The sequence below is a fragment of the Labeo rohita genome, unplaced genomic scaffold (assembly GCF_022985175.1).
Source record: "Labeo rohita strain BAU-BD-2019 unplaced genomic scaffold, IGBB_LRoh.1.0 scaffold_220, whole genome shotgun sequence".
Lineage (NCBI taxonomy): Eukaryota > Metazoa > Chordata > Actinopteri > Cypriniformes > Cyprinidae > Labeo > Labeo rohita.
In genome coordinates, this window is record NW_026128440.1 from 40806 (window position 1) to 59170 (window position 18365).

The 18365-nt window shown below is 37.5% G+C and overlaps 1 protein-coding gene across 1 annotated transcript; it reads right to left on the reverse strand.

Moving 5' to 3' along the window:
* Positions 1-581: 581 nt before the first annotated feature.
* capn2l (calpain 2, (m/II) large subunit, like) lies at positions 582-17000 on the reverse strand. The gene is made up of 21 exons (XM_051102285.1): positions 16733-17000; positions 14161-14230; positions 13158-13276; positions 11836-11969; positions 11593-11761; positions 11366-11449; positions 10896-10981; positions 7616-7690; positions 7363-7523; positions 5723-5892; positions 5567-5578; positions 5215-5426; positions 5098-5134; positions 4949-5014; positions 4797-4854; positions 2306-2370; positions 2112-2180; positions 1937-2015; positions 1736-1852; positions 1594-1652; positions 582-953 (listed from the first exon to the last, which is right to left on the reverse strand). Exons 1-21 carry the CDS (start codon positions 16967-16969, stop codon positions 930-932), a joined length of 2103 nt encoding a protein of 700 aa, XP_050958242.1. The 5' UTR covers positions 16970-17000; the 3' UTR covers positions 582-929.
* Between the last annotated feature and the right edge of the window lie 1365 nt (positions 17001-18365).

Genomic DNA, 18365 nt, shown 5'->3' on the forward strand with positions numbered 1-18365 from the left:
TCTTAATTATAAACACTTTTTGTCTTGCAAACTGTTTTACCGTTTACTGCACTTCGATATTCTTCTCGTTATTTCCCTATGGCGGATTATGAACCGGACATCTAAAACATTACCAGAAAACAGCTTACTTCTGCACTGAAAAATAAGGTGGATAGGTAATGTAGTATACTTAAATGACCATAATACAGTTATTAGTCAGTTTCTAATTCGTATTGCGATGAAAGTACATATTTTAAACAAACTGAAAAGCAATTGTCTCGCACAAAACACTTTATTCAATTTTACAGATTAGATCAGTTTATTTATTTATTTATTTTTATTAATGTATGTAAGTACTTAAGGTGAATACAGTCTTCACATTTCTGCTTCTGGGAATGGAGCATTAGATATCGGTGGGAATAAGTCAGCGAGGGGAAGAAGCTGTGAAGCTGGTGTAGGATGATTTAAACCGCTAACGTGAACCCGCCAAAAACAGTCAATGATATTGTATTATTGGTAAAGCATATTTAACACACACACACACAATACATATAGCTTCAATTGTTCTAGACAGAAAGAAGACACATACAATAACAGTGTCCTTAAAGTCACAGAATTTATTTTAGTTTATGATTACAGTTTTTAAAAAATAGAAAGACATGTTTGCACCCAACATATTTTTGTCATCTATCATAGTGTTTCATTTGCTAGTAAATACCCTTCTATGAACTGTACAACAAAATAAGCAATTAGCCAACTAGCTAAACCACCATAATATGAATTCTATTACACTGTCTCGAGAACATGTAGCATTAAATAGCGTCTTGATTTATGACACACAAGTAGGCAATGTCGGTTTATCCTTCCTTCTCTGGTAATGTCAATGTCTGTGCAGTGTATAAGAAACTTGGATCTCCACCCAGCTGTCTAGAATCTGCTGCTCCTGTTCCTCAAAGCATTGCAAAATTCAGCCACTAGAGGGAGATAAAATACAGTTGTAGTGTCAATGTTTGGAAGAGCATCCTACCATGTCTTTTTGATGTTTAACTTATAAACCTTTGGAAACACACCTTTTGTGAGCTCTGAGGTTGTTAATCAATGGTATATGGCAACTTTTTGCATCATTTTAGACTAGTTTTTAAATTATCATGTTAAGACTGCATTACCCATGATGCTGTTCAAAAATTCCACCAATCAAAGTCAGGATCAGCAAATCCTGCCAAATTAGTTTGCAGGAAACCCCCTTTGACATGAAGCACCACAAGGCTTCAAACAACTTTAAATACGTAGTTTTTGATTTCACCGTCATCATTTACAGTCCTTTATAGGATTGCAGTGCGTTCCCTTATTAAAACCATTAAGTACACAGTTTTGGTCTTTTCGTCTAATTTTTAAATACTTTTTTGCTTCAAATCAAAGTTTGTGATGCTTGATTCACCTCGCAGCTGATTGGTTTGGTTCATGGCTTTAATGAAGCTCTGTGTGTACTGCGTGTTTTACTTACAATTTAGTGAAATTGAAAAAAAGAAAATAAATAGGACTATATGCCATAGCTAGATTTAAAATCGTTCTATAATCTTCACTGCATGTTACATGACTAACAGTGACACAAACCTCAGAAAAGTTCAGCTCTACTGTGCCAGCCTTGTTCTTGTCCAGCATTTTAAATGTTTCTGCAAATGAGAATGTGGATATGTAAATGCAGCGTATCACATATCAGTCTTCATTCAAATACGGCTGTTTATCGGACACTCACTGAACATGCATTCAAGGCGCATAATACAGCCCACAAAGTTGTCAAAGTCAATGGTGAGATTGGAGTCGCTGTAGCGCGCGACCAAGATCTGGTGTAGAGGGTTGTTCAGAGAGAAGCCTGTAAAAACAACATCAAGTGATTAATTGATTAACAGATTTGTTGTTTTTGTGTGAACTGTTCTTTTAAGACACAACAGCTGACCTGCTTTCCCTATGGCTTCCCTCATCTCCATAGAGCTCATTGTGCCGGATTTGTCCTTGTCGTTTTTACAGAAGATGTCCTGACAAAACACAAACATTTTATAACAAACTACCGCCTTCGAGGACGCACTGTACAAATAAATGATACCAGGATGAAAGCAAGCATGAAAACATACCAGGTACATCTCAATTTTAGTCCAGAGAATCTTAAATTCAACCATGCCCAGTTTGCCACTGCCGTCTTTCTGAGACATTAGTAAAGGAAAGAAAAGACTAGAACAGTACAGAAATAATAATTTAAATAGTCAAATTATTTAAAAAAAAATTGATGCATTTCAAAAAAATCTTCTGCATTGATTCAAAAGGATACATCCAGTAAGTTCACCATGTTGCGGCAAGTGTCCAAACTAAATCCATCTGTTTTAATGTCTTTGCCTTAAAAAAGTGATTAAAAGGTGAAAAAGTCAATAATCAAAATATGTAATGAATAAGAAACGGGTACATATATATATATATATATAATATGGATTTAGAGGCTTTTGCATCTAAACTCTTCATATATATATATATATATATATATATATATATATATATATATATATATATATATATATATATATATATATATACACACACACATATGGAAACTTGTATTTATTTGTAGTTATATATTTTATTGATTTATTGATCATATATAAATACAAATACACATATACTAGTACTGTCAAATGATTAATCATGATTAACTGCATCTAAAATATTTTTTTTACATAATATATGTGTGCGTACTGTGTATACATTTATATATATATATATATATATATATATATATATATATCAGGGTTCTGGACTGTCTGTTCCGTTGTTTTCCCCCTGCTTTAGTTTCCTGTTTCTATATACGGTCATGTTCCTGTCCTCGTTTAGTTTGATTATTAGTTGATTCCCTGCACCTGTCTGTCCCTCATTATCCTGTATTTATAGCCCCAGTCTGTTCAGTTAAGTTTCTGTCAGGTGTAGTCTACATGTATCTACACCTCATTCCTGTATTGGATTACCCCTGTTTCGCTGATTAAAAGACTGTTGATTGTACTCCACATTTCTCTCATCCTTACGACCGTGTGAGTGTGACAGAAGACCCAACCAAAAACGGATACCTCCGTGTTTACCCCATGTTTTCTTTTTCCGATTTTCACTCAGTGTTTTGTTTCCATTGTGTATTCCCCTGTATGGATCACCTGGTTGCAAGGTTCACCTCCCTCGCTCGCAAAGACCTTTCCTTACTGGAGTATGCGGTTGAGTTCAGCCAGCTTACCGTTTTAACAGTGTTTGGCGATGCTGCACTGAACTCACTGTTCTGGATCGGAGTGATTTACCACCACCCTGTCGACCTCCCAGACACCATCGGATTAAGCTGGAGGGAAGCGATCATCCGGTGTCTGGAGAGTGTCTACCTCCGATCCGGGAAACAGCCAGGCCCAGCCCACCATCTCCCCACTGTGCGGAGCTATAGGCCGAGCCCACCGATGGCAGAAAGCCACTTCCTGCCGTGTTCAACGAACCAGTGCAGTGCCGAGCGACTGACTGGAGGATCGCCCCGGAGGAAGAGCCCAACCCGTCAGACCAGGTGCGAGAGCCGGCGACCAAGCCTGCCATGAGGGAGCAAGCCATGGATGGTGTGAGTGTGGAGTGGAGCTCCGCCCCCTACACCGCAGTTGAGCTGATCATACATCTGGGACTGCTGGACTTAGAGGGGGACCTAACTGACTGGGAAACAGATCTAGAGGCTGACTCCCATTTCCCAGTCAACCCAAGAGAGAGACTCAGTCCCAGAGTACAGCCAGGAGTGGGCTCTGATTCCACAGGGCAGCCCTGAGAGCCAGGAGGCTCACGAATGTTCACCCAACCGCCCGCTCCTGCCTCCTCCACCGCTGTCATCTGGCAGCCCCTATGCTCGCCCTCAGCCTACCATCTATAAGGTGCGAGCTCCGCGGGTCTGCCATCTTCCATTGTCGCTGTGGCAGGAGAATCTCCGCCTCGGCCTGCAGACCCAGCGGCTCCACCTCGGCTCCTAGCTCCCTCACCTCCACCGTCACTCGTTGATCCACCAGCTCCACTGGGCTCCCTCGTCCCTCCAGCTCCTCCTTGGTTGGGCGTCGACCCGCCTTTGCCTCAGGACTCCGCTCCTCCAGTTTCACCTTGTCGCTCTGCCCCATCGACTCCGTTGGGCTTCTCCCTCCCACCAGCTCCACCTTGGTCCTCAGTTGCTCTGGCTCCACCACGGATCTCCCGGTCTCCGCCTCGGTCGCCAGAGCCCTTGGGCTTCACCCATCCTCCTGGCTCGTTGGCTCTCTGGCTCCACCACCGCCGTCACCGTGGGCCGTCATTATGGCTGTGGGTCCCACATAGCGCCGCCTACTCTAAGCCCGTCTTGTCGTCTGCCTGGTCCACCCTGGTTCCTCCTGTCTCCTCTCTCCTTCGTCACCCCCATGGACTCTGTCTACTGGCCCCCTCTCAGGTGCCCGTCCTCCTCCAGAGCCTTCTCCCTAGTTCCCACCAACCCCTCCCCATGTTGGTCTCTTCTATATATATATATATATATATATATTTTTTATTTTGGATGCAATTAATCGCGATTAATCATTTGACACCACTAATATATACGTGTACATATTTAAGAAATATTTACATGTACGTGTGTGTATTTATATACACAAATATACACAGCACATAAACATATAAACACAAACTATTTTGGATGCGATTAATTGTGATTAATCTATTTGACAGCACTAATTATTTACTATATATTTTACAGATGTAACACAAAAGCTAAATAGCTTGTGAAAAGTTTCAGAGCTTACGTTTAGATATCACTTTGTTCAGGATATTCTGCAGCTCAAATGCTGAGATTTCAGCATCCTTGTGGAGAAAGAAAAAGATTGGATATAGTTTAGTAATATTAAAATGAACAAAATAATATAATTAATTATTCTGTAATATAATTAATACTCACTGCCCCAGCAAGCTGTCCAAACAGATTCTTGAACCGGCTATCGATGTCACCCTCATTCACATTAATCTATGAAAAAGTAACATTGAAATAATTGACATTTTTGTCATAATACAGTATGAAATTCATGTTGGACAACTGAAGAAATTTACCTCAGGAACGTTGCAATCGACAGGGTCATCAAGCTCTCTAAAACCCAAACATATTTTCAGTCAGGAGAAATAAACTTTCATTACAACCAATTGAAATATTGTGGGCCAGGAACTCACTGGAACTCGGCCTGTTTCTCAGAGAAGACGCGAACACAAAAGTCTCCATCCTTGTTAGGCTCGAAGGTGGAGGGTACGATGAGATACTCGCCGGGGGGCAGACAGAAACGAGAGCAAACCTCACGCAGGTTGATGAAGGTCTCAGAACGGGCTGCTGATGCATGTCGGACGAAGAAGTTGCGGTCCAGGTGGACGTTCCTCTGCCCGGCAATCTGCAACAGAATATTTCAACAAGAAATTAGAATATTAGTGTTAATTTCTGGGTAAATCTGGCTATGATGAACTGATAAAAAACACTAGTGGATTTTGAGGTTATGTAGCAAACTGGTGCTTTAGTATCTGCCGTCAATACCTCGTCAGGAACCTGTGGATGACAGTAAGAGAGATATACTGATTTAATTTGTTTATGTTTGTAAAATATTCAGTTCTTATCACTTCTGATAGTTCTTGGTCAGAACAGGCAGGAAAGTGGATCAGACTATTTCCCGACACAGTGTTAACTGCTCACCTCGTAGATGGCGAAGCCGATGGTGTGCATGTCCTCTCCGACTTTTCTCATTTTGCGGCGGTTCTTCTGGATCAGACCCACAACGAAGCTGCATCCCACTTCATTATCAGTTGGGTCATCGTCCTGCTCCTCCAGCTTGATCAAAAACTGAGGATTCATCCAGAATGAGTCTGGCAAGAGCATAACAAAGGTCATAAATTGTTGTTTTGCTGTTTAGTATAGCTTTTTTTTTTGCTGTTGTGTTTGTTTTATCTTATTTCTTGCTTTAAATTTTGTTGATATTCTTGAGTTTGGTTTGTTTAGCATTAGTTATTTGGTTTTTTTTTTGTTTTATGGGCTGTTTTTGTTTGGTATACATTTTTTTTTTTTTCTCTGTGTATTGTTTTTAAGTGTTTTTTTTTTGCTGTTGCTTTTTAGTATTTTTTTGCAGTTGTTTTTAGTGTACTTTTGTTTTTGCTGTAGTTTTTGTTCAACATTATTTTATTTTCTCTAATATTCTTTTATATTCTGTTTTTGTGCAGTAATTTTTGTTTTGTTTTCGTTATATGCATTTACTACTGTTTTGTTTTTTGTTGTTGCTGTTTTTATTTTTATTTTGTTTCTTGCTGTTGATTATGTTTGGTATTCTTGTGTTTGTTTTATTTAGCATTATTTGTGCTGTATTTTTTTTGTATTTATCTACTATTATTTTCCTTTGATTTTTGTTGTTTTTGTTTACTATTCTTTTTTTTTTTTTTTTTTTTTTTTTTTACTGTTGTTTAGGTTCCTTGCTGTTAGTATTCATTTTTTGCCATTGCTTTATTTTTGCAGTTGTTGTTTTTTTTGTGTGTAATTTTTTTGCTGTTGTTTTTGTTCACTATTATTATTATTATTATTATTATTATTATTATTATTATTATTTATTTTTTTTTTTTTATTTTTTTTTTTTTTTAGTATAAATTTTATTTTTTGCTGTTGATTTTGTTTGGTATTCTTTTGTCTGTTTAATTTCATTTAGGATTATTTAATACTTTGTTTTATTTTTTATGTTTTTTAGTATTTTTTGCCGTTTTTGTTTGCTGTTGTTTGTTTGTTGTTTTAGTTTGTTCCACTTTTTACTGTTTTTAATGTTATTTTTTGCTGTTGCTTTTGTTTAGTTTTTTTTGCAGTAGTTTTTAGTATACTTTTGATTTTGCTGTTGTTTTTGTTTAATATTGTTTTATTTTTTGCCATTTTGTTTTTGTGCAATATTCTTTTTTGTTTTTTGTTGTATTTATTTACTATTATTTTGCTTAGATTTTTGTTGTTTTTGTTTAGTATTCTTTATTTGTGTTTTGCTGTTTTGTTTTAGTATTGTTTTGTTTTTTGCTGTTGATTTTGTTTGGTATTCTTGTGTTTTTGTTTTGTTCTGGTATTGTCTTTGTTAGATGCGCAAAGCCATCATGTTTATTTTCCCTGTGTGTTTTTGCCTTAGAGCATTATTGTCATTTTTCTAAACAAAGTTAAAGATATTTTGAACCGCATCTCCTCTTCCTTGCCTCACCTGCACTGTGACAAATAATCTTTGTTTTGTTTTGTATTCTTGGTCTAATATTCAATATAAAATTATGTAATATAATACAGTATAATATATTTATCATGTAGTTAATTCAGTTAATTACTTGGATAATTCCTGCAGCCTCCAGCAGTTGATCCATTCCTCCAGTTGCCATCAAACTTGGACAGTGCCCACTTATTAAGGCTTTCGTCTGACAGAGCATCAGGGGTCAGATTACAGATCTCCACCCGCGAGTAAAGACGCAGGAAATCAGAGAACGCCATCCTGTGATGCAGAGAAACATCTTGTCAATTATCTTATGAAACACCTTAACTAAAAAGTCCAAAAAATAAACAAATAAAATATTTGCAGTTTACCAGAACTCTCCATCTTCTGCTTTGCAGCTCAATCTCTCACGATCGGCGTCACTGATCTGACGCCATTCTGATGACCTATAGACCAATCACAGGACATTCAGCGAATTTCCCAGTCATTATTTTGGCTAAAATTTTTGGCTTGAATAAAAAGCTTATTTTGCATATATACACTACCACTCAAAAGTTTGCGGTTGGTAAGACTTTTAATGTTTTTGAAAGAAGACCAGTGCTCACCAATGCTGTATTTTTAACAAAATATAGTAAAAACAGTTACTATATTACTAAATATTACTACAATTTAAAATTTTATTTTACTAAAACAGCAAAGCTGAATTTTTAGGATCATTACTCTAGTCTTCAGTGTCACATGATCTTTCAGAAATCATTCTGCTGATTTGCTGCTCAAGAAACATTTCTTATTATTATCATCTTACTTTTTTTTAGGATTCTGTACTCCCAGGGCCCCTCCCCCCTTCTCCACAACCATTGGAGTTGCCCGGGTAGTAATCGTCTAGTCTAACTGGCAGTGCTTACCAAGCACAAGGCTTGCCCTGGCTGCTCAGGTTGTGAGCTACCGGAGTATTGCATCCTCTTGGGCACTGACACATGGCGCCTCGCTGACAGATGTTTGTAGAGCTGCATTTTCGCTAGATTCTCTAGCCTTCATGTTGAGCCGGTATCCTCCTGTGTTCTCACCTCAAATGGGTAGAAGCACAGAGAAGCCCCAGCTCAGTGTTGGCTTGCTGCGTCATAGTATGTGCTTCATTTGCTCCAGAGTTCCCTGTTGGGCAAAACCTGTTGAGTTCCTCCATCACCTGTGGCAGCCAGACGTGGCAGAGCATCTGGTGCCAGGCCTTCATTCGCTGTATACTTAAAAGCCAGTGGTAGGCTGGGTGCCCATACGTAGTGATCCTGAGGGGATCCCATATGCGTGTTCTTACACAGTATAGCTTCTAAGCCTGTGGAGGCCTTTAAGCCAGAGGAGGTCTACTTCAGGTAGTAGCTTGAATGGTCTAAAGGTTACGGTGAGGGCTTCCCCTCCGAGGAACCAACCTCCCAGGGCCCCTCACCCCTCCAGCGCTCCACAGCCAGTGAAGTTGCCCAGGGAATGTGCTGGACCTTCTAAACAAAGTTTACCAGCTGTATCCACTGCCAACTGGCGGTGTAAACCCCGTCTCCCCTCACGAGCCTGTAAGTATTCATCTAGTCTAACTGGCAGTGCTTACCAAACACAAGGCGTGCCCTGCCTGCTCAGGTTGCGAGCTCACTCTACCTGAAGTATTGCATCCTCTTGGGCGCTGACACATAGTGCCTCACTGTCAGATGTTTGTAGAGTTGTGGGCTAGGTGACACCCAACACGTTCGCTTTTCTAGCTTTCGTGTTTTCATCTTAAAAAGCTAGAAGCACCGAGAGGTACATGCTTATTTTGCACCAGTGAGATCCCTGATGAGCAAAATTTTTTGAGTTCCTTTATCACCTGTGGCAGACAGACATGGCGGAGCATCCGGCGGTAGGCTGGGTGCCTATATGAGGTGACCCTGGGGGGATCCCATATGTGTATTCTTCCACAGTTTACTTTCTAAGCCTGTGGCTTCCCTTGGCAGAGCCCACTGCAAAGGTGTAGCCACCCTAACTAGGTCTGAGCAACCCCAGAGACTTGGCCCTACGGGGTTAGTCCATATGTGTATTTCCACTTAGAACCTCCCTGTGGAGGAGGTGGCTTCCACGGTGTTCCTCTTCCAGTGGAACAGGTATGCTTTCCCAGTGTTATCCAGGTCTCACTGAGTGGGTTGTGCAGGAACAGCAGTGATCTACCTTCTATACCTTCTCGTCTAATAGGGGCATCAGGAGGCTTACGCAGAGCACTGGAAGGGGCAGCATCAGTGGCGCTTTGGTAGGGATTCATAATTCGTGAAAGGGAACGTCTCGGTTACTTGTGTAACCCTGGTTCCCTGAAGGAGACGTCACGTCCTGTCACCACATTTGCTGCACCTGCTGCCTATTTATAACCATGCTGCAGGGTGCAGCAGTCAGATGCAAATATTGCATGCCAATGTGCATTGGTTTATTTAGTTTACACTCTAAGCAGATTGGTCTCTCTGGCGAGATTCCCCAATTCTAGTGTTGTCAAAAGTACAGACGCTCACAGTTCACATGCTCAAAAAATATGACTGTGATTGGCTACAATGATCAGTGCTTCATGCTCTTCACTGAATGCTCACACAGAACCACAACAGGAGCATTTGAAAGCCGTGTTTGTCAGATGATCTGTCTATGTAGATGCATAAGGGATCCGCTGACAAATGCGGCTTTCAAACGCTCAAGTAGTGCTTCAGCAATGTTTAAGAATTGGCTCAACAGCACTCAAATGCTAGCAGGAAATGGACATTTTCAAAATTTCAATACCAACTGTTACCGAAGTTGGTACTTTAGACAACACTCTAGTCGCTATCTCTGGAAGGAGATCTCAAGGAAGAAGGTTACACAAATAACCAGGACGTTTTGTTTATTAATATTAATAATCATTATTTCAATATAAAGTGCAATAATCTACAATAATGATTTTGTCATAATATTGCAGCCTTATGAGCTCCTTTTTTTGTATAATTTAGATACATTATTATTACATAATTTAGATTTGTATCATTTAGATACAATTTTAAACAGTCTATTGTTATAGGCAACAGTTTAAAATATTTATTAAAGTAACTGGGTAAATCTAAGTATTTGGCATTAAAGACAACATAGTATGGGGATTATAATAATACGATGATTACAAAAATTGCCCTTATAAATGTAAAAATTGCCCTTGGAAATCAGTTCCAGGGGGCAAATATTGGCCCTTAATTTTACAGTTTGTCAAGTGATATAAGATTTTGTAGGCATACACATGCCACCCCACATAACAAATTCCAACGTGTATGTATATATATATAAAATTAAATGATATATTAAAATTATATGTTTTCCCAAAGGATTGAATGAGTTAAGCGTCAATGGGTTAAGTACATTTAACATCCATTGTTTTGTTGTGGAACGAGGAAATTAGGTGTACACCTAATTAGGATGGGCGGCACTCAACTTCTCCTTCCTACACCCGAGGGCATAAAGGCTTAAACAGAGTTCCTATAGCAACTCATAGCAACATGTCTGAATAGAGCCTCAAGTGGGTGTGGTTACTCGAAACCACAGTTGGTTTCCACAGTTGCATTTCAGAAACAGAGTTTTACATGCTTATTCATTTACACACATGTAACACTGTGTATTTGGATTACCCACCCATCACTCCAGGCTCCGGTCCACTCCACTTGCCCCCAGGGGTTCCTGATCCGGATCAGTTTGGTTAAGTTGCCCCTGTACTCCACCTGTTACATTTAGTCATAAATTATATTCCATCTGCAAACCAATTAAAATGGATAGTTCATCCAGAAATTAAACTCCTGTCAACATTTACTCACCCACATGTTGTTATAAACCTGTATGACTTGTTTTCTTCTGTTGAACACAAAATAAGAGGTTCTGAAGAATGTTGTTAAATCAAACAGCTGGCAGTAGCCATTGACTTCCATGGTATGGAAAAAAACACTATGGAAGCCAATGGCTACCATCAACTGTTTGGTACCCAACATTCATTAAAATATCTAATTTTGTGTTCAACAGAAGAAGAAACTGAAGTACAGGTTTAAAACAACATGAGGCAGAGTAACTTTTTCTAGTCAACATTCTAGTCAATACTAATCATTGCTAACCTCATCTGCTCCTGTAACCGAGTAGGCGTGTCCTTTCACCAGTTTCTGACTAGTAATGGCCTCTGAATCAGCTGAGTTTGTGATCTAAACCAATCCGAAACAAAACAAACATCAGTAACAAAAACACAACAGAACCAGTTTTGCATGACTATCAGTTCCAGTTCACTGACAGTTACACAACAGTTAGTAATTACAAGGTTGTGCACGTAAATATTGAAGCTTCTCACATCTATGGAGCAGCCCAGCAGTGAGCCCCAGCTCAAAGCCTTCTGGATGACTTTGAATAGGTTTGGACCTGCTTTTGCTAGTTCGTGGACCTCTGCGATACCTCCAGTGAAATCTTCAAAGCCTTCGGTGGTGGTGCCACCAGACAGAGCTTCATAGCAGCCATTCACCCTGAGGACAAGAAGTAGCTAAGGAAGTCTAGTCCACTTTGACATGCTAAATGAGTTTAACTACTGACTACTCACTTTGCATAGGCCTTCTCCAGCAGGGCGCTCCAAAACTCAGAGCCCTCGGCAGAGTGGACGAACAGCAGCTCTTTGTTCCTGGTAGGCAGACGGTCATCAATGACCACATCCACCCATTCACCAAACTGCCAGAACTGAAGAGACAACAGACATATGCAAACATTAATCAAATGTTTGACGTCTTCATGGAATAACGTCTTGTAAATTTTAAAAAGTTTACATACACCTTGCAGAATCTGCAAAATGTTAATTATTTTACCAAAATAAGAGAGATCATACAAAATGCATGTTATTTTATTTAGTACTGACCTGAATAGTCCACATAAGAAAATTTTAATTGAATTTATAAAAATGACCCAGTTCAAAAATTTTTTGTTTAGTGATAGTTGTTCATGAGTCCCTTATTTGTCCTGAGCCGTTAAACTGCACGCTGTTCTTCAGAAAAATCCTTCAGGTGGGACCAAATTCTTTGATTTTTCAGCATTTTTGTGCATTTGAACCCTTTCCAACAATGACTGTATGATTGTGAGATCAATCTTTTCACACTGAGGGCAACTGAGGGACTCATATGCAACTATTACAGACGGTTCAAATGTTCACTGATGCATTAAGAGCTGGGGGGTGAAAACTTTTGAACAGAATAAAGATTGTACTTCTTTCTCATTTTGTCTAAATATTATTTTTTTCTCAATTTAGTACTGCCCTTCAGAAGCTACAGAAGATACTTAAGACAAAATAAGTTAAATTTACCCTGATCTTCAAATTTCAAAAGTTTTCACCCCCAGTCTCTTAATGCATTGGGTGAGCATTTTAAAGCATCAGTGAGCATTTGAACCTTCTGTAGTAGTTGCGTATGAGTCCCTCAGTTGTCCTCAGCATGAAAAGATGGATCTCAAAATCATACAGCCATTGCTGGAAAGAGTTCAAATACACAAAAATGCTGAAAAAACAAATAATTTGTGAGACCTGAAGGATTTTTCTATATTTTAAGTTATGTCAAACACAAACAAAACAATAATTAAAAATTGATTCAGGATGTTGGTCAGCAGAGACCTATAAAATAATGCTAAAAATTAATAGGACTTTTACATCGGAAGAAAACTAACAATAGTAATCGTGAAAATAAATAATAGTAATAGCATATATAACGTATATTATATCTAAAAAGCAGATAAACAATAAATAAAAAACAGTTTAGGATATCAGTTAGCCGACACTTCTGTATTAGTACTGAACTATAAAACTATAAAATGCAATTTCATTCATAATATTTGTAACATTTTTGGTTGGACTGGCTTTTATGTGAAAAAGTGGTTATTAACCTGGAAATGAAATATTCCAGCGTAGTCACTGTCAAAATTCTGTTCAGGCGGGACCACACGGGCGAACACATCCTGGTTGAGGGTAAGAGAAGCGATGGCAGCTAGAAGCCAACAGTCACCTGGAAAACCAGCAGGATGATGTCAAATCATATTGACTCACTATTGTAAACCTGTAGCAGCTGCTCTTTTATTTAATATTTTATTAGATTTCACTGTTTATTCTACAAACTTCAACAACGATTTGCTGCGATGTCATTGGTAAAACATAAACTGCAATCGACATAAGTTGTTCTGGAATGTTTCAGGACACCACCCCTCCTAATATTCCTGCTCCCACACATTTTGCAAACTAATTTGCATCACAGCATTTCCTTTATAGCCAGTAAAGTCAGTGGAATTTTCTGATCAGGGCTCTTATCAAGATTTTCAGCTACAACGGAAAACTCAGTCATGTGAAAACAGTTTGTATGATCCAAGACAGGATAAAAGCACACTGGTGTTTGTGTTGTAGTAAAACAGGTTAAACAGGGTGTGTATGTGCGTGTGTGTTTGGGACTTGGGAGTTGCTATGTGGACAAAAAGGTTTAGCTTTTCATGTTGCACAACTGGGATTCCCTTCCATTCAGCTGATTACTCACCCTTTGAGTTTTCAAGTAAAACATTTAGTTTTAGATGTTTTGGGTGAACTGTTTCTTTAGGAACATATGCAGTTAATAAAATTCCCAGATGTGAGAAAATGGCAATTGAATTATTTAAGAAATATGGATCAGAATGAATGAGTTTGCTCAAACAGGGTGTTTTCCTGTACAGTTCTAATGATTTTCCATCAAAAGAAACTTCCTTAACCAGAAAAACTGCTTTTGTGGTTTAACATTTCAGTGGCTGAATTCTGCAGATTATTCTGTATGGGACAGTTCTTTACGATCTTTTGTTATCGTCGTTTCTAAAGTTTCATTGTACACCAGCTCCACAATAGGCAAATATTATAGCTAAACTGACTCACCCAAAGCACCCTGGCAGATGTCAGTTCTGCTCGCTCCTCCACTAATGAACGATGGGTTGGATGTCAGTTGCTGGATGACAAAAACAGGCATTCCATAAACATGAATCACTGGTTTACCTTAACAATAAATGATTTCATTGCTGAATGAAAATGTTCAAACAAATGGCAGCTTCCATACAATATAGTACAAAACAGAGCTAAGTAACAGGGTTGTAAATTTAGCTTGTAAATTTAATATTTGCTTGATCATTTTGTACTAGTTACCTGAGTAACAGGATTAAATGGTTGAGCAGTCAACACTGAAATTCTTGCAAAAATTTACAATGAAAATAAAGTCATTTAGGGTACAAACTATGTTTTAGTTTACATTTCCTGTAACAGGAGAAACCATGCAGTAACAGGGTTGCAAAATGACAACAGGAGCTAGACATTTTGTTTATTTGTTGGTTTGTAGTTATTGATTAACTTATATGTAACACATATAAAAATAAATATTTATGTGATAATTTTCATTATAATAAACTGAGTAACAGGGTTGAATGGTAGAGCAGTCAATACTGAAATCTGTGCTTACATAGACAATGAAAATTATTTACAGTCCAAATTATGTTTTAGTTATGTTTCCTATAACAGGAGTAATCATGCAGTAACAGGGTTGCAGAATGAGCTTAAATAACGCAAAACTCAAAAGGAGCTAGAGATTTTGTGTTTATTTGTTAGTTTGTAGTTATTGTTTAACTTTTATCTACCATATGTTAAACATAAATATTTGCATGATCATTTTTTACTGCAGTTACCTGAATAACAGGGTTGAATGGTTGTGCAGTCAACATTCAAATTTGTGCAAAAGTAGACAATGAAAATTAAGTTATTTTGAAGTACGTTTTGAATAAAGTATGTTTTGGTTTACGTTTCCAATAAATAGGAGATATCGTGCAGTAACAGGGTAACAAAATTAGCTTAAATAACACATAACTTAATAGAAGCTGGAGATTTTCTGTTTATTTGTTGGTTTGTAGTTATTGATTAACTTTATTGATTAACTATATGTATCACATATTAAAAATAAGCATTTTGTGTGATCTTTTTAATTATAATAAACTGAGTAACAGGGTTGAATGGTTAAGCAGTTAAATTTGAAATTTGTGCATAAATATACAATGAAAAAAAAAGTTATTTAGAGTTCAAATTATGTTTTAATTGACCAATTTTCCATAACAAGTGAAAATATAGCAGTAAAATCATGTGGTAACAAGGTTGCAAAATGGATACCAGAATATTAAATACTATAGATTTAACCAGTATTATTGTTCATAAAAATATTACTTTAAATATTTAATAATCATACGTATATTATTGTATAATATTTCATATTCATGTTAAATATTTAAATAACATTTAAAATTAAATGTTTAACATTTAACATTGCATTGGAATGATTTTTATTACAATAACCTGAGTAACAGGGCTGAGTGGTTGAGCAGTTGACACTGAAATATTTGTAAAAACTGACAATGAACACTTCTTTGTGGGTGTTACAATTATGAGGAATGTTACATTTTCTATATAGGGGAAAATCATGCTCTAACAGGGTTGAAAAGTGTGGGACACAGCTAAATATGAACCATTTCAATTGTGTTAATTCAATTTTTTAATTTAAATCGTTAAAAATAGAACAGACTGTGAATTAGCTGACACCATTCTTGAACACAACAACAGCCATCCATCATACCAGCTGCGAGGATCATATTCATTTTAATTGACTCTAAAAGGTCTTCTGGTAAGCACTAATGCATTATGGGGATCACAAAAGCATAAGGATGCAACATTTAACACGCTAATGCTCTGTGGGAGTGTATGTTCCCATAACTTCCTGGTCTGTCTGGCTCTGAAGTGGTTTGTCAAGATCAGACTAACATGCTGTAGTTCACATGGTCATTAATGTACAATTTGTTGTTCTTTCTTGGCTAGCTGGCTGGTGTTCGAAAACACATGCATTAAAACACTGATGTGTATATTATCTGTAGCACAGTGATATGACTGAACTAAAACGGACAAGTGCAGTTGACAAATGAGATCAAACACACCTAGATACAGGAAGCTTCAGACTAATAGTTGGTTATAATTACCAAACATAAACAACAAGACAAGATGCTCAAGGCGTGATGGCCTAGAGCAAACAAATAAGATTTGAACCTGGTTTAAGAATGTTTTGCCATTGTAATGAAGGGTGTGAACACTTCAACCATGCAAATCAGGCAAATGTCAGGTGCCAAAAAATATGCGAAATAAAATACTGAATACTATAGGTATAACCAGCAGGTACATTTTTTTGTTATGCAAATTTAACAGACTGAGAGTAATTTAGTCTTTCAGTTTAGACTTTTTTTTTTAAATAAAACATTTATTTAGTATATAAAAGTATAATAAAACAGCTCACATTTAATACACATGTATTATTTTACATATTTCTATAATATTTCATATTACTTATAGATACATATTTCAGTTTTTTTAATTAATTTAACACTTTTATTAAATATTATTTATTAAATGATTGTGTTACACCCACCTTTGGTCTCAGCCACTCAACCCCGCGCACTTTGGATGAGTTTGGTCCCAGTTCCTTGAACCCCAGGGCAGATGTACTGGCTTCAAACGTGTCATCCTGAAACAGGCGTCCGCTCTCCAGACACTCGCGTTTGAGCGCTTCATAGTCCTGGTTGAGGAATTTGACCGCCTGAGCGTTGGTACCGACGCCCGCTGCTCTCGCTCGGTTCTGCTGAAGCTTCGCCGCAATTCCTGACATCTCTGCGCGTCCGTCACAACAAACAGTGAACTCGCACCTCAGATGACAAGGAGTTAAATGGAGGGGGCGTGGCCACGGGCGTTACTAGCCTTACGTCAGTGTGCACATTTACCTGGCTATATATGATTTCACTAAATATATTTAATTATTATGTGTTTAACTATAATCTAAACATAATGTCCAAGCTAACCTTCACCTTTTCTTTGATGAGGGAAAACTAAACGTTTACACATGAGAGGAACTGGGGAAAAGCATAGAAAATGCAAAACAAATGTTGTATCAGTGACAAAATTGATCAAATATGCTACAAGGGATCCAGATAAGCATGTTTCTGAATATAAGGGAACTATGTGCATTGGAAAAGGAAACAATTCTGCAATTTTTGTATTCAATCAAGACTATTTAGGATTTATAAACCTATATTAACGGGATAAAAATTCTGCATTTGATTTGCTTTTTTCCCCCACTAGAATGACATTTTAGCTATGTAGGTTTTTAGTAATTAATTTAATAATGAATTAATTTCTAAAGAATCTAAAACAATACATTAATCTTAAATATTTTGACAGAAAAGCAAACAAAAATCTTAAAAGCACTGCACAAAGCACAAAAGCAATGTTTTTATTTTTTTTAATAATGTGGCTAATGTAGGCTTGTGTTGTAGAGCTGAAAAAAAAATGCATTTAGCCATTTTAGAGATTATCAAGATACACATATTACGGTTTCACTGAGAAACGGAACGATTCAGAAACGAGATTTGTTAACTCGTTAAAAACGGTTAACTGAACCGACTCAATCGAGTCATTTAATTCGCGAATCAAGCATCGCTAGTTCTGACTCTACACGGACTACAGACTATATAGGAAAATAGACACTATATACATAATTGCATGTTGTTGAATGAAAATGATTCTCAGGTCGCTGTGGTACTCTCACACCTCTGGATTATCAGATTTAAAACGACGCAACCGTTTAAAAGACGGACGCTTCTTATCTTTTGTACTTATCTCCATATTAGCGGGAAGACAGTGGAGAAATTCGGTAAGTATTGACTAGTTTCAGCTCTTACAAAAATATACCGTATCCTATTATTTTGTAATGAAAGAGCTGGCGCGGCCATTTTGAACTTAAACGTACAAGACTTCCGGGGCTCATTTTAGCTGTACAAAAACAAGTTGCTAATATTTGTTATCATAATATTTATTATTGTAGCCTTTTATTCTTTAATGAACAAGTAATGAATCGAAAGTCTCACATGAAATAGCTTTCCACGTTGTAAAATTTTCCACAGCCATATCTGAGAGTTTAAAGGCGCTAAGATAAGCTTGTTAAGATAATAAATGATATTCGCCTAAATCCTGATTCTTGCAAAATATCAGTGCTGGTACTACTAGAT